Raw genomic sequence first — 17,138 nt, 5'->3', positions numbered from 1 at the left:
GACAAGGTCCTGATTCAGCACGCTCTTATTTTGGGTGCACTCTTTTCTCTTTCAGTCTCCCCACTTTTCTCCCCCACACTTGTCTTTCTGAACAACTCAGGAAATCTGATGCTTTAGTTGTGTGTGTGTGCATGTGTGTGTGTGTGTGTGTGTGTGTGTGTGTGTGTGTGTGTGTGTGTGTGTGTGTGTGTGTGTGTGTGTGTGTGTGTGTGTGTGTGTGTGTGTGTGTGTGTGTGTGTGTGTGTGTGTGTGTGTGTGTGTGTGTCTGAGCGCCTCAGCTGTATGCTAATCAAGCCCAGACTGGAAAATGGCCGCCTTCTTTGGTCAGCACCCCTCCTCTCCTCAACCTCTTCTTTTGCCACAGACAAAGAGTTGTTTGGACACCTGTTGAGAGCGGCGCTGAGATTAGAGTGGGGGGGAAGGGGTTCAGGACGGGCGGCACGGAGGTTAACAGAGGCCAACAGTGACTTAGGAGTGCATTCCTGAACAACGAGGGGGAAAAGACCCTCTCCTCCTCCTCATTTCAGCTGCTTCTGCTTGACTCTCAGGCCTGTGGATGCTCTGATAGCAATGGTGGGTTAGCATGTGCTGTGGCAGGGCAGGAAGGAAGAGAGTTGGAAGTGGGGCAATGGCGGTTTCTGCTCCACTGCGGCGGGCGCTAATCGCATGGCAAGACGTTGATCAAATCCAGATGCGTTTGGAAGCCGCCAGTGACGAATGCTGGTCAAGCTGTCATTTGATGTTCAGCATGAAAGGCCAGATTGTTTGTTGTCGGATCCACATGGGAAAGGGGCAGTTTAGTTTGACGGAAAGTTTGATTTGTAAGTTCTATGAATGCCAACAATTTAATGCTGTCTGATTAAAAATAGCACTTATTGATCTTTGCAGGCAAATTCATGTGAAGATTGCTGTAAAGGGTGAATCAGTGAGATTTTTCCCCCAAAAAATTCCAATATTCATGGTATAGTACATAGTATAATAAATAATCACGTTTAATAAAAGTAATTGTTTTTTTTATTTAAAATGGATGTCAACTCGACTATTTAATATTTCTCAAGTGCAAAATATACTACTGCAATCTCTTTAACAATAATGAAGTATTTTTATGCAAACAATCAGCCTATCAAAATGATTGCTGAATGCTTTGTTCTTTTAGGCCTTCATGACTAATAAAGCAATTTAATATCTAATGTTAATAAAGCAATTTAATATCTAATAGATGTAAATGTAGTAACATTATTACAACAGTAGCAAAGAGTGATTTGAAAACATCTAATGTAGAACAAGTCAAGAGTAAATCTGACTATTGTATACCATCAGAAAGCAACCGTTAACCACAGCCATATCATTCTGCAGCTCAAGACCCATTACTCCCGTTACTCACTGAAGCTAAGCAGGGCTGAGCCTGGTCAATACCTGGATGGGAGACCACATGGGAAAATTTAGGCTGCTGTTGGAATTGGGGTTAGAAAGGCCAGCAGGGGGAACGAAACCTAAGCTCTGTGTGAGTTCTAATGCCCCAGTATAGTGAAGGGGACACTATACTGTCAGTGGGCCGTCTTTCAGATGAGACGTTAAACCGAGGTTCTGACTCTCTGTGGTCATTAAAAATCACTTCTCGTATAGAGTAGGGGTGTAACCCCGGTGTCCTGGCCAAATTCCCACCATCAGCCCTTCCCCATCCACTGAATTGGATCTAACACTCCACCTACTGTATAGCTGGTGTGCGGTGAGCGCACTGGCGCTGTTGTCCTGTGTCTGCTGCCGCATGATTCAAGTGAATGCTGCTCACTGGTGGTGGTGTGGAGAGAACCCCCCACCCCTTCCTCATGATTTTGAAGTGCTTTGTGTGTATGGCCATACACAATAAATGCACTATATACTGTAAATACATAGTACTTTCTATTTACTTGCTTGCCATTGTTTTTCTACGTTTTGTTAAAAGTTAATATCAATTATTTTATTCCCTGCTTTTGCTGTCCATTTAACATTAAACCACAAAACTAATAAGTGCCCTGATGATTAACTATTTGAAAATCTGGAATGTGAGGGTTAAAAAGAATTCAATTTATCTAAATGTATCTACATAAATTGCTACATAAAGTAATGCATAAATAGGTTTTGATTAACTTATGGTAGGAAATTGACAAAATATCCTCATGGAACATGATTTTTAAAAATCTTTTTAAATTTGACTCCTAAAATCTATTTTGATTATTGCCAAAAATATTGCCCATACAACATAGGACTTGTTTTATGCTCCAGGATCATAATTTATATATTAAAAATAATAATAATTATATAGATATAAAGTAAATTAAAAGGGATTAATAGCTCAAACCAGACATGGTTTCAGATTTTAAGTGATTCGTATGTTTAGAAATGAAACTAAAGAGACAGTTGATGTTTATTTTTATTGGTGATTCCAAATATAAAATGTAACGGTAAGATTGTAAACAATTGTGGAGAATTTGATGTTTCCCCATTCAAACAGAATGCCCAAACATACTGCCCGGAGACATTTCAAAGATGGTGGCTTAGTGAAATGACTTGACTTAAAGCGTCTCAAACTGGATTCCTGGAGGGCCACAGCTCTGCACAGTTTTGCCCCAATCCTATTCAAACACAGCTGATCCAACTAATTGAGGCATTCAAGACTACTAGAGACTATTAAGCAGGTGAGAGTTGGACGTGGTTGAAGGTAAACTATACAGAGCTGTGGCCCTCCACAAATTGAGTTTAAGACCATTGCTTAAAGAGACTTTCTTCTAAATATCCTTTACATTACTGAACATCATTATAGTGCATGTATTCTGTTAATAATGATGGTCATTGTACTAGAAGCAAAATAATGAAGCTTTGTTTTTTTTCGGTTTGAAACCCCCATTTCGTCTTTGATGCTTTTTATGTGCTTTATACTATCCTGAATATCTACAGTATTATTAAATGACCTGACGTTTGCCGCTTCGAAAATCCAGCATATTCTGCCATTTTCAAGCATCCAGTCCAGTGTTATGTTTCAACCAACCCGCCTCTCAAAGTATAGACACACACTTTCAAATTGAAAACAGCATAGGAGTGTTTTTTGGTGGAACAGAGTCAGAACGGGGGTCTGAAGTGCCTGGTGTCTCTCCGAGCACAAATTTGAGGCTGTGAAGGTCATTCTTTGTAGTGTGAACAGCACTCAGTTGTTCAGAGAGGAGGTCGCACTCTACAGTAGGAACACAGAGACTCTCTCGGCTTTGAAGTCCAAGATCTGTCTCTTCCACAATTTAATGTAAATCACTTTTGTTTCCTCGGCACTGATCAGATGGCTTGGTGATCAGAGGGACTCTTGATGTTTTGCTCTGTTCTCTGCCTCATGTGCTTATGGCTATCTGTTGTGACAGGGCTCTGTTCACCGTGAAGAGAGCGGCAGCCTGAACAACAACAACCACAGCGCCCTGCAGGCCAGCGCTGCGCCCACCTCCAGCTCTGAGCTCAACCACCAGGCAGACGCCTTCAGAGGTTACACACTTTATTTTTATTTATTGACTTGTTTTTCTATTGGTCTCTTAGAGCAGTGTTTCTCAACCACGTTCCTGGAGTACCACCAGCTCTGCACATTTTCAGATTTGATTCAGATCATCAGCTCATTAGCAGAGACTGAAAGACTGGTAATAGGTGTGACAGACAAAGGAGAAATCCAAAACATGCCTCCACGAACATGGTTGAGAAACACTTAGAGAATGTTACGATGATCAGTGTTGGGTGAAAATTAGTTTGAAAGTAACTAGTTACTGTCATTATACATACACTTAATACACAAATACACTTTATTAAACATGTACACATAGACATCACCTATATACCATATAACTGCAGGTTCACTTAATGTATATATATATATATATATATATATATGAAGAGTTCAGATGCAAAAACCTTTATTTTTTCCTATCAGGCTCCTCTAATGAGGTGGAGAAGTTTCATTTTATATGTAATGATAAGGTTATTAGTAAAACCTATTCAATGCACACATTGTGAAATCTATGCTGAAATGATATATTGTGCAGGCCTATTAGTAATGAATGACCTTTTTTTTTTAATAATTTACCCAACACTGGTTCTGATTCATACAGAGTTTTATGATTTGTAGTGTTTATTGAGTCTGACTTGTTGTGTTTCTTGTGTTTCAGCAATTGCAGGTGTATTGGCCAGTCAGGTTGCTTCTCCTCTGGGGTTGAAAGTGGAGAATCAAGATAAAGATGATATGCATGACAGTCATGCCTCTGATGACCTGAAATCAGACGATGAGAGCGATAAAAGGGATATGAAGCAGAATCGAGGAAGCTCTAGACCAAGGCAAGGAAGCGCTAACTATGAAAATGCAATTCAGTACAATAACAATGACCTTAGAGACTTAAATTTAACAGTGATTTTATATTAGTGCTAGAGGTGTAACGGTACACAGAAATGATGATTCCGTACCACTGTTTTAAATGACAAAAAACAACTCGGCTAACTCAGTTTTGAGCTGTTTCTTGCGATTGGTTAGAATATTAATGACTACAACAGAGCACAAACTATAAAATTGACTTGCTGTATATTTGTAGATATAATAGTTATGCAAACATGAGCATTGTGCAAAATCTAATTAGAAAGGACTTTTTCCTTCTATAATTTGTGGTTTTCATGACTGATTTATAAATTAAATAATTGATGATGTAGAAGATAAATAATTAAGACATGACTAACAGGTTAATTTAAAGTAAATTAGTTTATATTCTAATATGGTGTCAAATATTAGAAAAATCCAGTCTGCAAATGTAATTCTTGAGGACTGAATCAGCCTTTCATATTGAGCAATAGCCAAATATACATTGTACGAGACAAAATGCCTGATTTTTCTTTTATGTCAAAACAAATCATCACAATATTAAATAAAGATCATGCTTTGTAAATATGATTTGTTAAATTATTGCTGTATACATACATATATATATATATATATATATATATATATATATATATATATATATATATATATATATATATATATATATATAAGCTACATTTTTGGTTAGTAATATGCCTTGCAAAGCACTTTATTTGGACAAAATTTTATTCAATTTGTCAATTTTTTTAAACCTTAAGATTCCAGATTTTCAAATAGTTTTACCGCTGCCAAATATTGTCCTTTCCTCCCAAAGATACATGAATGGAAAGCTTATTTATTCAGCTTTTGCATGATATATACATTTATAACCAAATAAAAACCATCGTCTGATTTTCGAATAGTTTATATCTGCCAAATATTGTCCTTTCCTACCAAAGATGCATCAATGGAATCTCATACATATGGAAATGAATCTCGATGATGATAAAAAAAACACTTATTGATTGGCTTAGTGGTCCATGTTCACAAATGCATTTACCATTGTTCCTTCTGTTTTCTATTTTACAAATGAACTCCTTGTTTTAAAATGAAATTTGACACCAAGCTTGTTTGGATCTCATCTGACAGTTGTGAACTGTCCTGCAGCAGTATCAATGAAGATGAGGATCTGAACCCTGAACAGAAAGCGGAGCGTGAGCGAGAGAGAAGGATGGCCAACAACGCCCGCGAGAGGCTACGAGTGCGGGACATCAACGAGGCCTTCAAAGAGCTGGGCCGCATGTGTCAGCTGCACTTAAAGAGCGAGAAACCCCAGACCAAACTGCTCATTCTCCATCAGGCCGTCGCCGTCATTCTCAGCCTCGAACAGCAAGTCAGAGGTTAGATGCTATCCTGAACAATCCCTGTCAGTCAGTTCAATTATACATTCATGAATCTGGCACTCCTGGCTATGATTCTCAACAGACGTTTGACATGATTGCTGAAGAATTATCAGGGTGATGGATTATTAGGTCAACGGTGATGGGTACATTTACTTTTAAAAGTAATATTTTATAATAATAATATCTTACACATCACTTTCCTTAAAAGTAACATGTTTAGTAACTTGCGATTCATCCCGCTCCATTTTAAACCGGCTATATTCATTTGTTATTTTAAGCGTATATGGATAAGTCATTATTTATGTTGATGTTGCTGAAATGTATTTTGTTTAAAGAATTGTTTCAAGTGTATGATATTCTGATCCAAATAAATCATATCAAACTTTTAAAAAAGTGACTGAATATTGTAATAAATTAATTTTAAAAGCAACGTTACCCAACACTGCAGCTCAAAATCAGTAAAATTCCACTGTGATATTCCTAAATGCTGTTATTCACCTCAGCAGATCTCAGAACAGCTGGTTTAAATTACAGTGACAGCTTACTTTTTTCAGTGTTGTGTTATGAGCTCAACACTAATGGTAATATTCTTGTGTTCAGAGAGGAACCTGAACCCCAAAGCAGCCTGCCTTAAGAGGAGGGAGGAGGAGAAGGTGTCAGGGGTTTCAGGTGACCCCCAGCAAGCCCACCCTGCTGTGCACCCGGGCCTCACAGACACATCCAACCCTATGGGCCATCTGTGAACAGCCAGGTAAGCATGATCAGCTCCAGAAATCTACATGGGCAGGTGGATAAAACATAACAGTTGGTGCTGAGTCACAAACACTGTTCCACAACCTAGTGAGCTTTATCTTTGCCATTCTTTTGGAACTATAATTATTGGAACTTTAGAAAATCCAATTCAATTCTATTTGTAGGAATTCATATTTTAAGTTACATCCATCCAATTTCTTTTCATTTTTTTCTGTTAAACACAAACGTAGCCATTAATATCACTGATAGAAAAGTCTGCTGGTTGTAACATTCATCAAAAATGTATTCCTTAAGGGGCCGTTTACATATTGCATCTTTTGAACGCTCAAGTGCGTTATTTCAAATTGAGACATGCAGCAAGTGCATGTAAATAGAGAGAGTCCTCTACTTTTACAGGGTGTCCGCAGGGTCTTAAAATGTCTTAAATTTTAAAAACAAACTTTTAGGCCTTTAATCTTAAATTGACTGAAAAATTGTCTTGTAGGTGTTAAATCATTTTAAATTAATTTTCCTTTGTTTATGTGAAGCTACCCAATTGATCCAACACATATCCAATCATCAAAAATGCATCTCAATAAAACCTTTATCAAAACTAGTATTATAACCGTCTGTTGTGCATACATTTCATTTAACATTTTTTATGAAGTTATGTTGAAATAAACATATGTACACAACAAGGGTCTGCTTGTTTTGATACATGATTTGCAATATGAGGCTGAAGTGTGTGGCTTATTAGTTTTTTGATGGGGCAAGTAAAGGTTTTTTTTTGTGTTGGGTGATTTTAAAAATCCTTAGTGTTTAGCCATAGATAAGTCTAAAATTTCACTCTTCATGGTCTCAGAAAGGTTCTAAACAAAGTCTTAAATTTGACTTGGTGAAACCTGCAGAAACCCTGTTTTACAAGTGCAGTGTGTTGAAGACATCTCAACTTTTCGGAATACTCTGAGGGTCATGTGACATTAACCAATCAATCAGCTTTACACTTTGTATAGATTGTAGAGACTTTTAACATAGTACATTTCAGTAATAATAGTAGACTAATTGCCACAGACAAGCACAGAGCACTTTTTCATTTTCTTTACAAATAAAACTTGTATCAGAGCTACAGCAAGGGTTTGTCTTTGGTGGTTCCTCAGAGCATGCAGATGACGGTTGCTTAGCTATTTTAAAAGAAATCTAAAAGATTTCTGCCTCTTTGTTGCAAGTCCTTTTTATTCAGAGGCTTCAGAAATGTCATGATGACACTAAAAATAGTCAAATATGGTTAACAGGCGTTTCAGACTTTAGTTTACCACCATATTTGATGTTCTTTATGTATGCATGTTTGTCAGTGTTTATATGTGAACAAATCCTTAAATAGTTTATAATACACTGTAAAACCCAACAGTCAACTTGATCAAATAAAATGAGTGTAGTTAACTCAAAACTGATTGAAAGTTAATTCTACCCATTTAAAAAAGAGTTTTGAACTCAGTTTTGAAGGTAATTAAGTACCTCATTCACAATGCTCATATTGATCAGTTTTTTAACTCAAATGGTTTGTAGCAATCGGTTTCCTCAAACGGTTTGAGTTGCCTTAACTTATTGGGCTTTACAGTACTCAGTTTGGTTTGAATTCTCTTCATTTATCAGGTTTTACTGTCCTCAAAGTGCTTTGTTTACTCAAATAGATTAAGTTCACAGTACTCATTATTAGGATTATTTTTTTTAAACTTAACTGGTTTGTTGCAATCGGTTTTCTCAACTGGTCTAAATTACCCTTACTTATTGGGATTTACAGTGTATGAAATGAATCTGTCTTGGATTAAAACGCATAAAAGTTTTGTTGGAAAGGATTGAAATCTCTCTTAAGTAAGTTAATGATTTGGGACAATATGAAGGTGAAGAACTGTTTCTTCAGTCTATGTTTTGGAAGACAGTGACTGATTTAAACTTTCTAAACTCATTTTAGGATTTGCACTCACAATCTCGCCCCATACAGTTGTGAATAGGATTTGAGTGTCAATGCAGTGGGTCCTGAGCAGTGTCCTTATCTTTCCCTCACTTTCAGATCAAATGGATCCCGATGGCGTGTGTTAGACAGAGTCGGTGACCTTGCTTTCCACGGGCGGACAGGACTCACAGTTTGTGACACAAATTTGAAAAGACAGACTACTCGAAGCAAAATTCCACCGTTAAGCAATCCTGAGATAGAAGAAAACTGGCAAGTGCCCAGCTCCCTGTGAAGACATCCCATATCGATAAGCAACCTTCTGCCCACCAGAGAAAATAGAAAAGAGAGAAGTATCCAGCATAAAAGCCCCTCAGCACATATCGCTGTCTGCAAGCCGTGTGCCGCAGCTGTACAATCAGAGACTGTCTCCACCCCTCCACCCTCTACGTGGAACTTGCCTTGTGCCTAAACTGAATTGACGAATGCATTGTAACAGCAATTGTTTTCTTTCATTTCTTTTTCCTTATTTATTATGTTACTGAGCTGTAAGTCTATGTTTAAAGGGAAAGTTCTGACATTGCTATGAGAATCTGGTGGCGTTTCAGTAGATCTGCAGTTTGTCCGTCACATCAGAGTCTGTGGAAGGGCCTCTCCGCTCAATCATCCGCTCCATGAGATTAATATATATATATATTCATATCAAAATCTGATAGTGTTTGAGTGATAAAAGACTCAATGATCCCTCTGTCTAAACAAAGAAAAAAGAAAGAAATAATATATTATTTATATTTATCTACATTCATTCCACACAAAAACAGCACGAGAAACCAAAACTACCTAATTCTTCAAGAGGTTTGTTGATAGTGTAGCTCAGAGCCCTCCTCACACACACAAAATGACGGTGAAACGGCAAACTCTGGCTTTACTGAAAGGTCAAAGGTCCAACACAAGCTGACATGTTTATACTCATTAGTGAGCAGTACAGATACGGAACGCAGAACGTTACCGAACCCCAGCATTCCCTGCATATTTTCTTAGTGTCTTAAATGGGAAAGGGGACGCAGTCTCGTCCTTATGATTCCTTTGCCATATAGTGTTAAAGGTAAAGAGAGCGACGTATTTCCGAAACAGTTTATTTGTATTCAGATGATCTGGTGGAACAGCCGTGGTTATGCCGAGGGCATCTGTACTGAGGAATCTCTGTTGAATACGGTGAAACATGGCACAAAAGAGAGAGTTAGATTTAAAACGAAGACCATTCATTCACCTGGCCTGAATTGAAGTTTTGTTTTTGTCTTCTTTTGTTTTATTTTCTAAAACAATTAACAATTTTTTTTAAGAAAAGAGAGAAAAAAAAAGCGTACTCAAAGTAACCATATGTTATATGTTTATTTGTAATTGTATACAAAGCATCTCTAGGCTTCATAGTAAAGCGTATATTTGTGGTGTGAAAATAGAAGGATGTTCTAAGTTACTTAGAATGGCTTTGTCTTTCCCCTCACGCACGCATCCAAGTACTTGATACTTGATCAGCAGAATGTGAGCGCAATGTCTGTTTGGAAAAAAAAGAGAAGCTCTATGAATTCACTCGCACAGTGGAAATGATGAACAAAGCCAGTTTGGATCAGGATTTGATGTTTGTAAATCTGAAAGGAGCAGCAGTCACCACTTTTCTTTTTAATGTGTTTTTCTTTAAGACCAAAAAGATTTGTTTTGTGTCTTTTTCTACCCTGTCTGTTGTCTTCCACACGTTCACTGAAACAAGACTGCCACATATTCTGGTATGAACCACTCAAGTCAAAAGAACAAAAACTTCGGTAAGGATGATCTTTTTAAAAGAGTATCAGCATTATTTTCCTTTCTTTTTCGCTTTGTGGAGAGTTCCCTTCCTTAAGAAAATGATCGTGAAATCCACTAGTCTTTGTGGCCTTGTTATACATTTCAGTATTCAAGAGCTTGTATTTTTGCCGGCTGAAAATGAGGATATGAGTCATCTCTTTGTCTGTTGTTTTGTTTTTATTCCTTTCCTTTTTTTCTGTGTTCTGTTCTTCCTCTGTTGCATATGTTAGATTTTGCTGTATGCCCTGATGCTTTCCCTCATTACAAGAAAAAAAATCTATGAAAAGGATAAAAAAAAACATTTGGCTTATTTTTCACTATAGTTAGTCTTTTATACAATAATATTGTAAGAACATTTCTTGAATTCTAAATATTACTCTTTCTAGATTTTTGAAATCAAAAGTTTTGAGTAAAAAAGTTTCTTACTTTATTTTACTATATTAGATAGTAAAACGAAATGTACGGTTATTTACCATAACCTGTCCATTATTATAAAAAAAAGATTATGGATAGCATCTTAAAGAACAGAAGTAGGATTGTAGCTGGCAGTCTAGTATGTATGGGGTATTGTACGAGCTCGATGTTCCAGAGGATGTGCTCTCCATCTCTGTCTCCAGTCTGCATTGTTGGTTGATGAACGATTTGTACCCATGTCGAAATTCAAGGTATTGTCAATGCACATCAGAAAACCAGCAGTAAGAAGTCGAATTCTTTTTTCCTTTTTTTCTGTCTCTGTAACAGAAACACGATATGTATATAACATTTATGTAGCAATAAATGTGCCATCTTTTTTAACTCAAGTGTACGTGCCTTTATTTCCCTCCTTCAGCATTTGGTTTTATCCAGTTAATCTGGACTTTTCTGAACTGAATTATTGAGTCAAAGTTTGATGGAAAAGACATTTTTAAAAAGTTACATTTATAACGGTCATAGCGCCACCTACTGGTCTGTGTCATTACAGATTTGCAAGTTTGGAAATGTTCAGGCCAATGACATGACCACAGTGAAATGGTCTATAGCTGAAAGAGCTTGATTCGCTGGTTCAGGTGTGTTTAATCAGGATTGTAAATGAACTCTATGCAGGACACCGACACTCCAAGACTTAGGACACCCCTGCACTAACATGATTTAGTGAAGTTCTGAATATTTGTTTGGAAACGATGGCCAAGTGTGCTCAAAGCCCTGTTTTCAAATGTTACAAGTCCAACACTTTTCACTTTTTGATAATCATTGACATACTGCTACAATTGAAACCATGTGTGTAGTTAACAGGTGTTTTGACTGACAGCAGCACTTTAAGACAAGGCAAAGCTGCTCAGAATGAGGAGTTCTGTCATGCAGTTTGCGTACAGCAGTGTCATGTGTGACAAAATGTGTAAGGTGCCATCGTTTACACACTTGAAAAATTCCTTTCTTATTTCTCACATTTATTTTATATTTCTCACAAACTTCAAGGGTGTGTCAATCTGGCAAACCAAGTTTCATTCAGTTCAAGTTTATTGTACTTTTCACAATAATTAATGTTGTTTGCACATTATTGCATTATAATCAAATTCAGGGGTTTTGTTCAGGAGTGAGGGAAGGATGGAACGTGTGATTGACAGGCGGATCGGTGCAGCAGCAGTAATGCGGTCGATGTAACAGTTTGTTGTGGTAAAGAAGGAGCTGAGCCGAAAGGCAAAGTCCTCGATTTACCGGTCAATCTACGTTCCTACTCTCACCTATGGTCATGAGCTTTGGGTCGTCACAGAAAGGACAAGATCTCAGATACAAGCGGCCGAAATGAGTTTCCTTCACAGGGTGGCAGGGCACACCCTTATGGATAGAGTGAGGAACTCTGTCACCCAGGAGAAGCTCGGAGTAGAGCCGCTGCTCCACATTTAGAGAAGTCAGCTCAGGTGGCTCGGGCATCTGTTTCGGATGCCTACCTAGGGAGGTGTTCCAGCATTTCCTTTTGTTAATCTGGGGTCGCCACAGTGGAATAAATCGACAACTTATCCAGCACATGTTTTAAGCAGAGAATGCCCTTCACTGGGACCCAGCACTGGAAAACACCCAAACACTCACATACACTACGGCCAATTAAGCTTATTCAATTCACCTATACAGCATGTCTTGTGGGGGAAACCAGAGCACCCAAAGGAAACTCACCCAAACATAGGGAGATCATGCAAACTCCATACAGAAATGCCAACTCACCCAGCCAGGGCTCAAACCAGTGGCCTTCTTGCTGTGAGGCAGCAGGTTGGCGATTGTGCTACCCACTGTGCCACCGTGCTGCCCCATATAATTAACCTGCAGTAATATAGCATATAGGTGATGTCCATGTATACATGTTCAATGAAGTGGATTGTGTTGTCGTTGAAGTCCTCTAACGTTGGCATCATTTCTTTACAGGTCTTGGATCTCATCAATGGCGCTGCTCAATCTTTATAGGCCTTGGAATTGGCATCACAAAGTGGAAATGAAGAATAAAGAAAATAATTAGCATAGCTGCTGTTCATAATGTAGTTAAACAGAAATATTAAATGGCAATGCAAGAATGAAGGACTATAAATGAAAATGGAAGTTCTAGAAACAAACAATGAAAACAGCAGTATTTCTAACAAAGTGTGCAAACTCCTCAATGTTGACTAACTGAGATCCTAAATTTCTAATGATTTGGACTAAAGGTTGTGTAGTTATGGCCTTTCTTGTTTTATTTTTGTAATAGTGGCATTTATCATCTCATGTCACATCAATTCCTATTTACTGAGCTTATATTGGGTTCATACTCTACATGCATTGCTCAAGAGCTTTGGATTTGTTAGTAAAGGTGGCTGCAGCCATTTGTAGAGTTTTGGTATTGTAGAGTTAGAGTTAGTGTTTCAAACTGAAGAATTTGGCTGTTTTATTTTTCATTGAATCTGACATGATTTCCCAATGATGCACAGAGCAGCATTATGACTGAACCGTAAAATGTATTCCGTTTGATAAAACAGCAGTGCTTTTTTCCTATAAGTGGTGGACTGTAGCATAATAAAAGCTTTAATGCTTTCATTCCAAGGCACTCTTGTCAACAATTGTTTCGGTGGTCTCATTTCGCTTTGATGGGTAATTGATTTTAAACACAAATATAAAACTTATTATTGCTGTAGCACCACTATCAGGTCAATGGCAAGCCTGGGTGATGTTGTAGATAATGTTGGTATTACCATTCTTTTTGTCTTTGAAAATTCCAGCAATTACATTTGTGTTTCAGCATTACACACTTCAATCCGTACAACTTCATGCATACTTTTCATGCACAACAGAAATTGTAATGTTACTGTGCCAGCTACACTAGGCATGGCCATAACTGAATAATCTTTAATAGCACTCTTTATGAAGCAAGACAAATGTGTTACGCACACTGCAAACATTACTTTAAAACAAGTTGCTCAAATATTAAAGATACAGCACTACACTTCTCATCTGGTGTGTGTGACCTGTTTTTTTGAATCAGGTGTGCATCACTGACAATGACCATATTGAAGGCATTAAGTATTGAATGTAATATATAATAAGAATTCCTTACATTTATAGAATAATAATACAGCATTACACGACAGATGCCATAGTGTACCAGACCCCACACTAGATACCAGCTTATTGGTGGAGAGGTGGAGATGGTTAGCAGGTCATGAAGAACAGAAGCCAGTGGGCAAATATGGTGAGGATACCGGGGACAGTCAGAACCTATACTTTATGTGTCACCCCAAAGACAGTGCTCACTGACAGTATACCGTAAACATCACTATAGTGGGGCATTAGGACCCACACAGAACACGGTGAGTGCCTCCTGCTAGCCTCACTAACACCTCTTCTGCCAGCAACCTAGTTTTCCCATGTGGTCCCATCCAGGTCTGACCAGGCTCAGCCCTGCTTAGCTTTAGTGGGTGACCTCGTGAGAGCTAGCTGCAGGAAAAGCCCTCTTGCTATTTGTGAACTGCCCAAACAATCTTTAGTTTTTTAATTTACATTTTCTCTCTCTGGGATTGAACCAGCGACTCTCTGCATGGGAGCCGGTTTCTCTAACAAGGAGTCTAAGGACCATAGTCTCTAGCATCTGTTGCTTGAGCACCTTTTTGGGTTCAGAGAAGTGAGGTTTAACCTGCACAGCACTTTACTAGCTAGCCTTTGTTACACTCACTCCCCTAAACCTCACTGTCATCCGGGTCATGGCACCAATTTACATTGCCCGTCTACCGGTCCTACGCCACCCAACCCGCTCTGAACTGGGATCGAACCAGCGACTCTCTACATGAGAGTCAGTTGCTCTTAAGGCTGATTTCTACTTCTGTGTCAAGCACACACATATGCATCGATGCAACCTTTGCACAGTCCATGGCTGATACACACCTCTCATTTAAATTTAACTACACACGTAATGATGTGTAGCGTAAGCTCTGTGATTGGTCGACTTGGTACCAGCAGGGCTCAATTTGTGCCGGAACACTGAAATCTGATCTGGCACCTCATTTTACCAATTCCCCTCATCAACCATCCTGTCCACTATTCACTTTCACTTTTGTCTGAAACTCCCCAACCCTTTTCACTTTCGTCCGCAACACCCCCCTCGCCCCTCTACACTTTCGTGTGCGAAATGTGTTGTGAAATGTTTAGCTAAAAACAGATAGTTTGATTAATGTTAAAGTATTTTTATTCTTTATTGTAAACAGAAAAGGTGTATTTACACAAAAAGAAACTTTTTTCAAAAGTAAGTATAAAAATAATCTATTTGAGGTTTTATATTTACTAAAAAATTAATTGACACAAATTGGATAAAGCAAAATTCCTTTAAATAGTTCTTAAAGGAACACATTTCACACTGTCAAAGTACAAAGAGTCTTGACACTGTAGTGGTACCTTCATGGATCACATTTGTACCTTTGATGATATTGTATCTGCAGGTTTTAAAAACCAAAGGTACATTTTGGTTTGCCGTGTTCTTACAGGTACAAACTGCAATAGTACAAATTTGTTTCTTTGTCTTAAGGTAGAATTCTGTTCTATAAAAAGGCACTGCCCCAGTGACAACATTGTACCATTTATTTGAGAGTGTAAAGCACATTTTCAGGTACAAGGAGGTGAGGTTTGCCTGCACAGCACTTTACTAGCAGTCCTGTTACACAGACATTGTGATGAGGGTAAAAACACTGAGCATTTTCTTTTGACAATAATTCAGATTTCTGCTAGAAGAGTTCAACATCTGTCTTTAACTTGATTGAAAGACAAACATACTTCACGTCTCTAGTGAACGATCCTGGGAAAATAACACCACGCAACATTCCCTCTCATTGCGGCATGTGTGTGTATTCCCATGTTTTCCCAGTGTTAATTGACTTTGCTTCCTAATTAAATCATTTCCCCCCATTTTTGTGTCAGGTATGAAATATGGGAGCACCTGTTTTGTCCCAGTAGTGCTGAAGGGTTTACAGCCAGATCTTTCTACACAATGCGACTTCCACAAAACCTGGTGAAACTCTAAAAACAGTTCGCTCTGTTTGTTTCTCATTTTTCATCTCGTCCAAGCATTTTTGCGCAATGACATCAGTCCTGGCTGTCCAATTAAAAGACTAAACTAAATCCCAGAACTCATCTCCCCGGCTCACACATCTGCCCTAAATTATGCCTCTGTACATGTGTGAGAGACACTTTCTCATTGGATTTGTCCTGTGCTGACAGATCCGCTGTGAGGCAGGAACGGCGCTGGGGAAGAGGTTGCTAAATGCTGGAGAAAAGTCAGCCAATTCCGACTCTGTCAGACTTCCAGCACAACACCTCATCTGAAGGCTGATCCAACTCTACTGGCTGGGTGGGAAGGTTTTGTCCTGTTTCCTCCCTCTGTGTATGTGTGCGTTTGTGTGGCTGTGTGCATATTCCTTCCTGCCTTTATCAAAACCGTGCCCTGGAGTGTTTACTTGCAGTCAACTAGAAATATGGCCAGTGATTGCTAAGCATGGGACCACCATGTTTGAGAGTGAACTTCCTGTGGATCTGGCAGCCTGTGACAGCCCAGCGCAGGAGTGTCATGGTGGGCTTTACTGACAGGAGCATCTTGGCTACTGCTGCTGGAGAGAAATCAAGCTTCTCTGGGGCTGACATGCATTTTGATCAGAACGTGTCCTGCTTACTCTCTTCCTTTCACAGAAATTGCATTTAATGTGTCAGCTTCTGTCTACCAGACTTCATATATTTGCATTTCTTAAACCATATTCTTCTAGGCAGGTATTATTAACATACAGTGGTGGAAATCAGTATAGAGCACGTCACCATTTTTCACAGAAAACATATTTCTAAAGCTGCTGTTGACTAGAAATTTTCAGTAGATGTTGGTAACATTAAAGAAATTCATATATGAAAAGAAAACAAATCTAATTATTTTAGGAATGAAGTTATGTGTAATGAAATTAAATGATGCGGAGTAAAGTACTGAAGACATGAAGAAATTGAGGTGTATAAAGGCAGTGAAAGCCCAGACAGCAGCTGAAGTCTCTTAGTAGTTATTCAGCAACCCTCTGCCCTTCATCATTGTATATTAATATTAGCTGCTTCAATCCAACATCTACATTAGCAGAATGATGAGGATAAAACCAGAGTAGACATTTCAACAAGACAATAATCCAAAAGGAAACTCTCAGATGCTTTTAGAGAAAGAAAAGCAAGCTATAGAATGGCCCAGCCAATCAACTGACTTAAATCCAATGGAAAATACAAATTAAAGATCAGATTTGATCGATGATGAAACCCACAGAACCATCAAGATTTTTGTGAGAAGTCTGAACAAATCCCACTTGAGCAACGCATGACTTTATTTTTCATATGAGAGGCG

At 38.4% G+C, this 17,138-nt stretch overlaps 1 protein-coding gene across 18 annotated transcripts in view; it reads left to right on the top strand.

The window, feature by feature from the left end:
• Nucleotides 1-11,080, top strand: part of tcf12 (transcription factor 12) — a 200,702-nt gene extending 189,622 nt beyond the window's left edge. For 9 of the 18 annotated variants that reach the window (XM_073906392.1, XM_073906391.1, XM_005166510.5 and 6 more), the window contains 5 exons: nucleotides 3,390-3,507; nucleotides 4,179-4,344; nucleotides 5,525-5,757; nucleotides 6,361-6,511; nucleotides 8,564-11,080. In XM_073906392.1, coding sequence (XP_073762493.1) covers nucleotides 3,390-3,507; nucleotides 4,179-4,344; nucleotides 5,525-5,757; nucleotides 6,361-6,503 — 660 coding nt within the window. In that variant the 3' untranslated portion in view covers nucleotides 6,504-6,511; nucleotides 8,564-11,080. 18 annotated transcript variants of the gene reach the window in all.
• The last annotated feature ends 6,058 nt before the right edge of the window (nucleotides 11,081-17,138 follow it).

The sequence above is a fragment of the Danio rerio genome, chromosome 7, assembly GCF_049306965.1.
Source record: "Danio rerio strain Tuebingen ecotype United States chromosome 7, GRCz12tu, whole genome shotgun sequence".
Taxonomy (NCBI): Eukaryota; Metazoa; Chordata; class Actinopteri; order Cypriniformes; family Danionidae; genus Danio; species Danio rerio.
The sequence above is the reverse complement of the archived record's forward strand: the minus strand, read 5'-3'. Positions and strand labels throughout refer to the sequence as shown.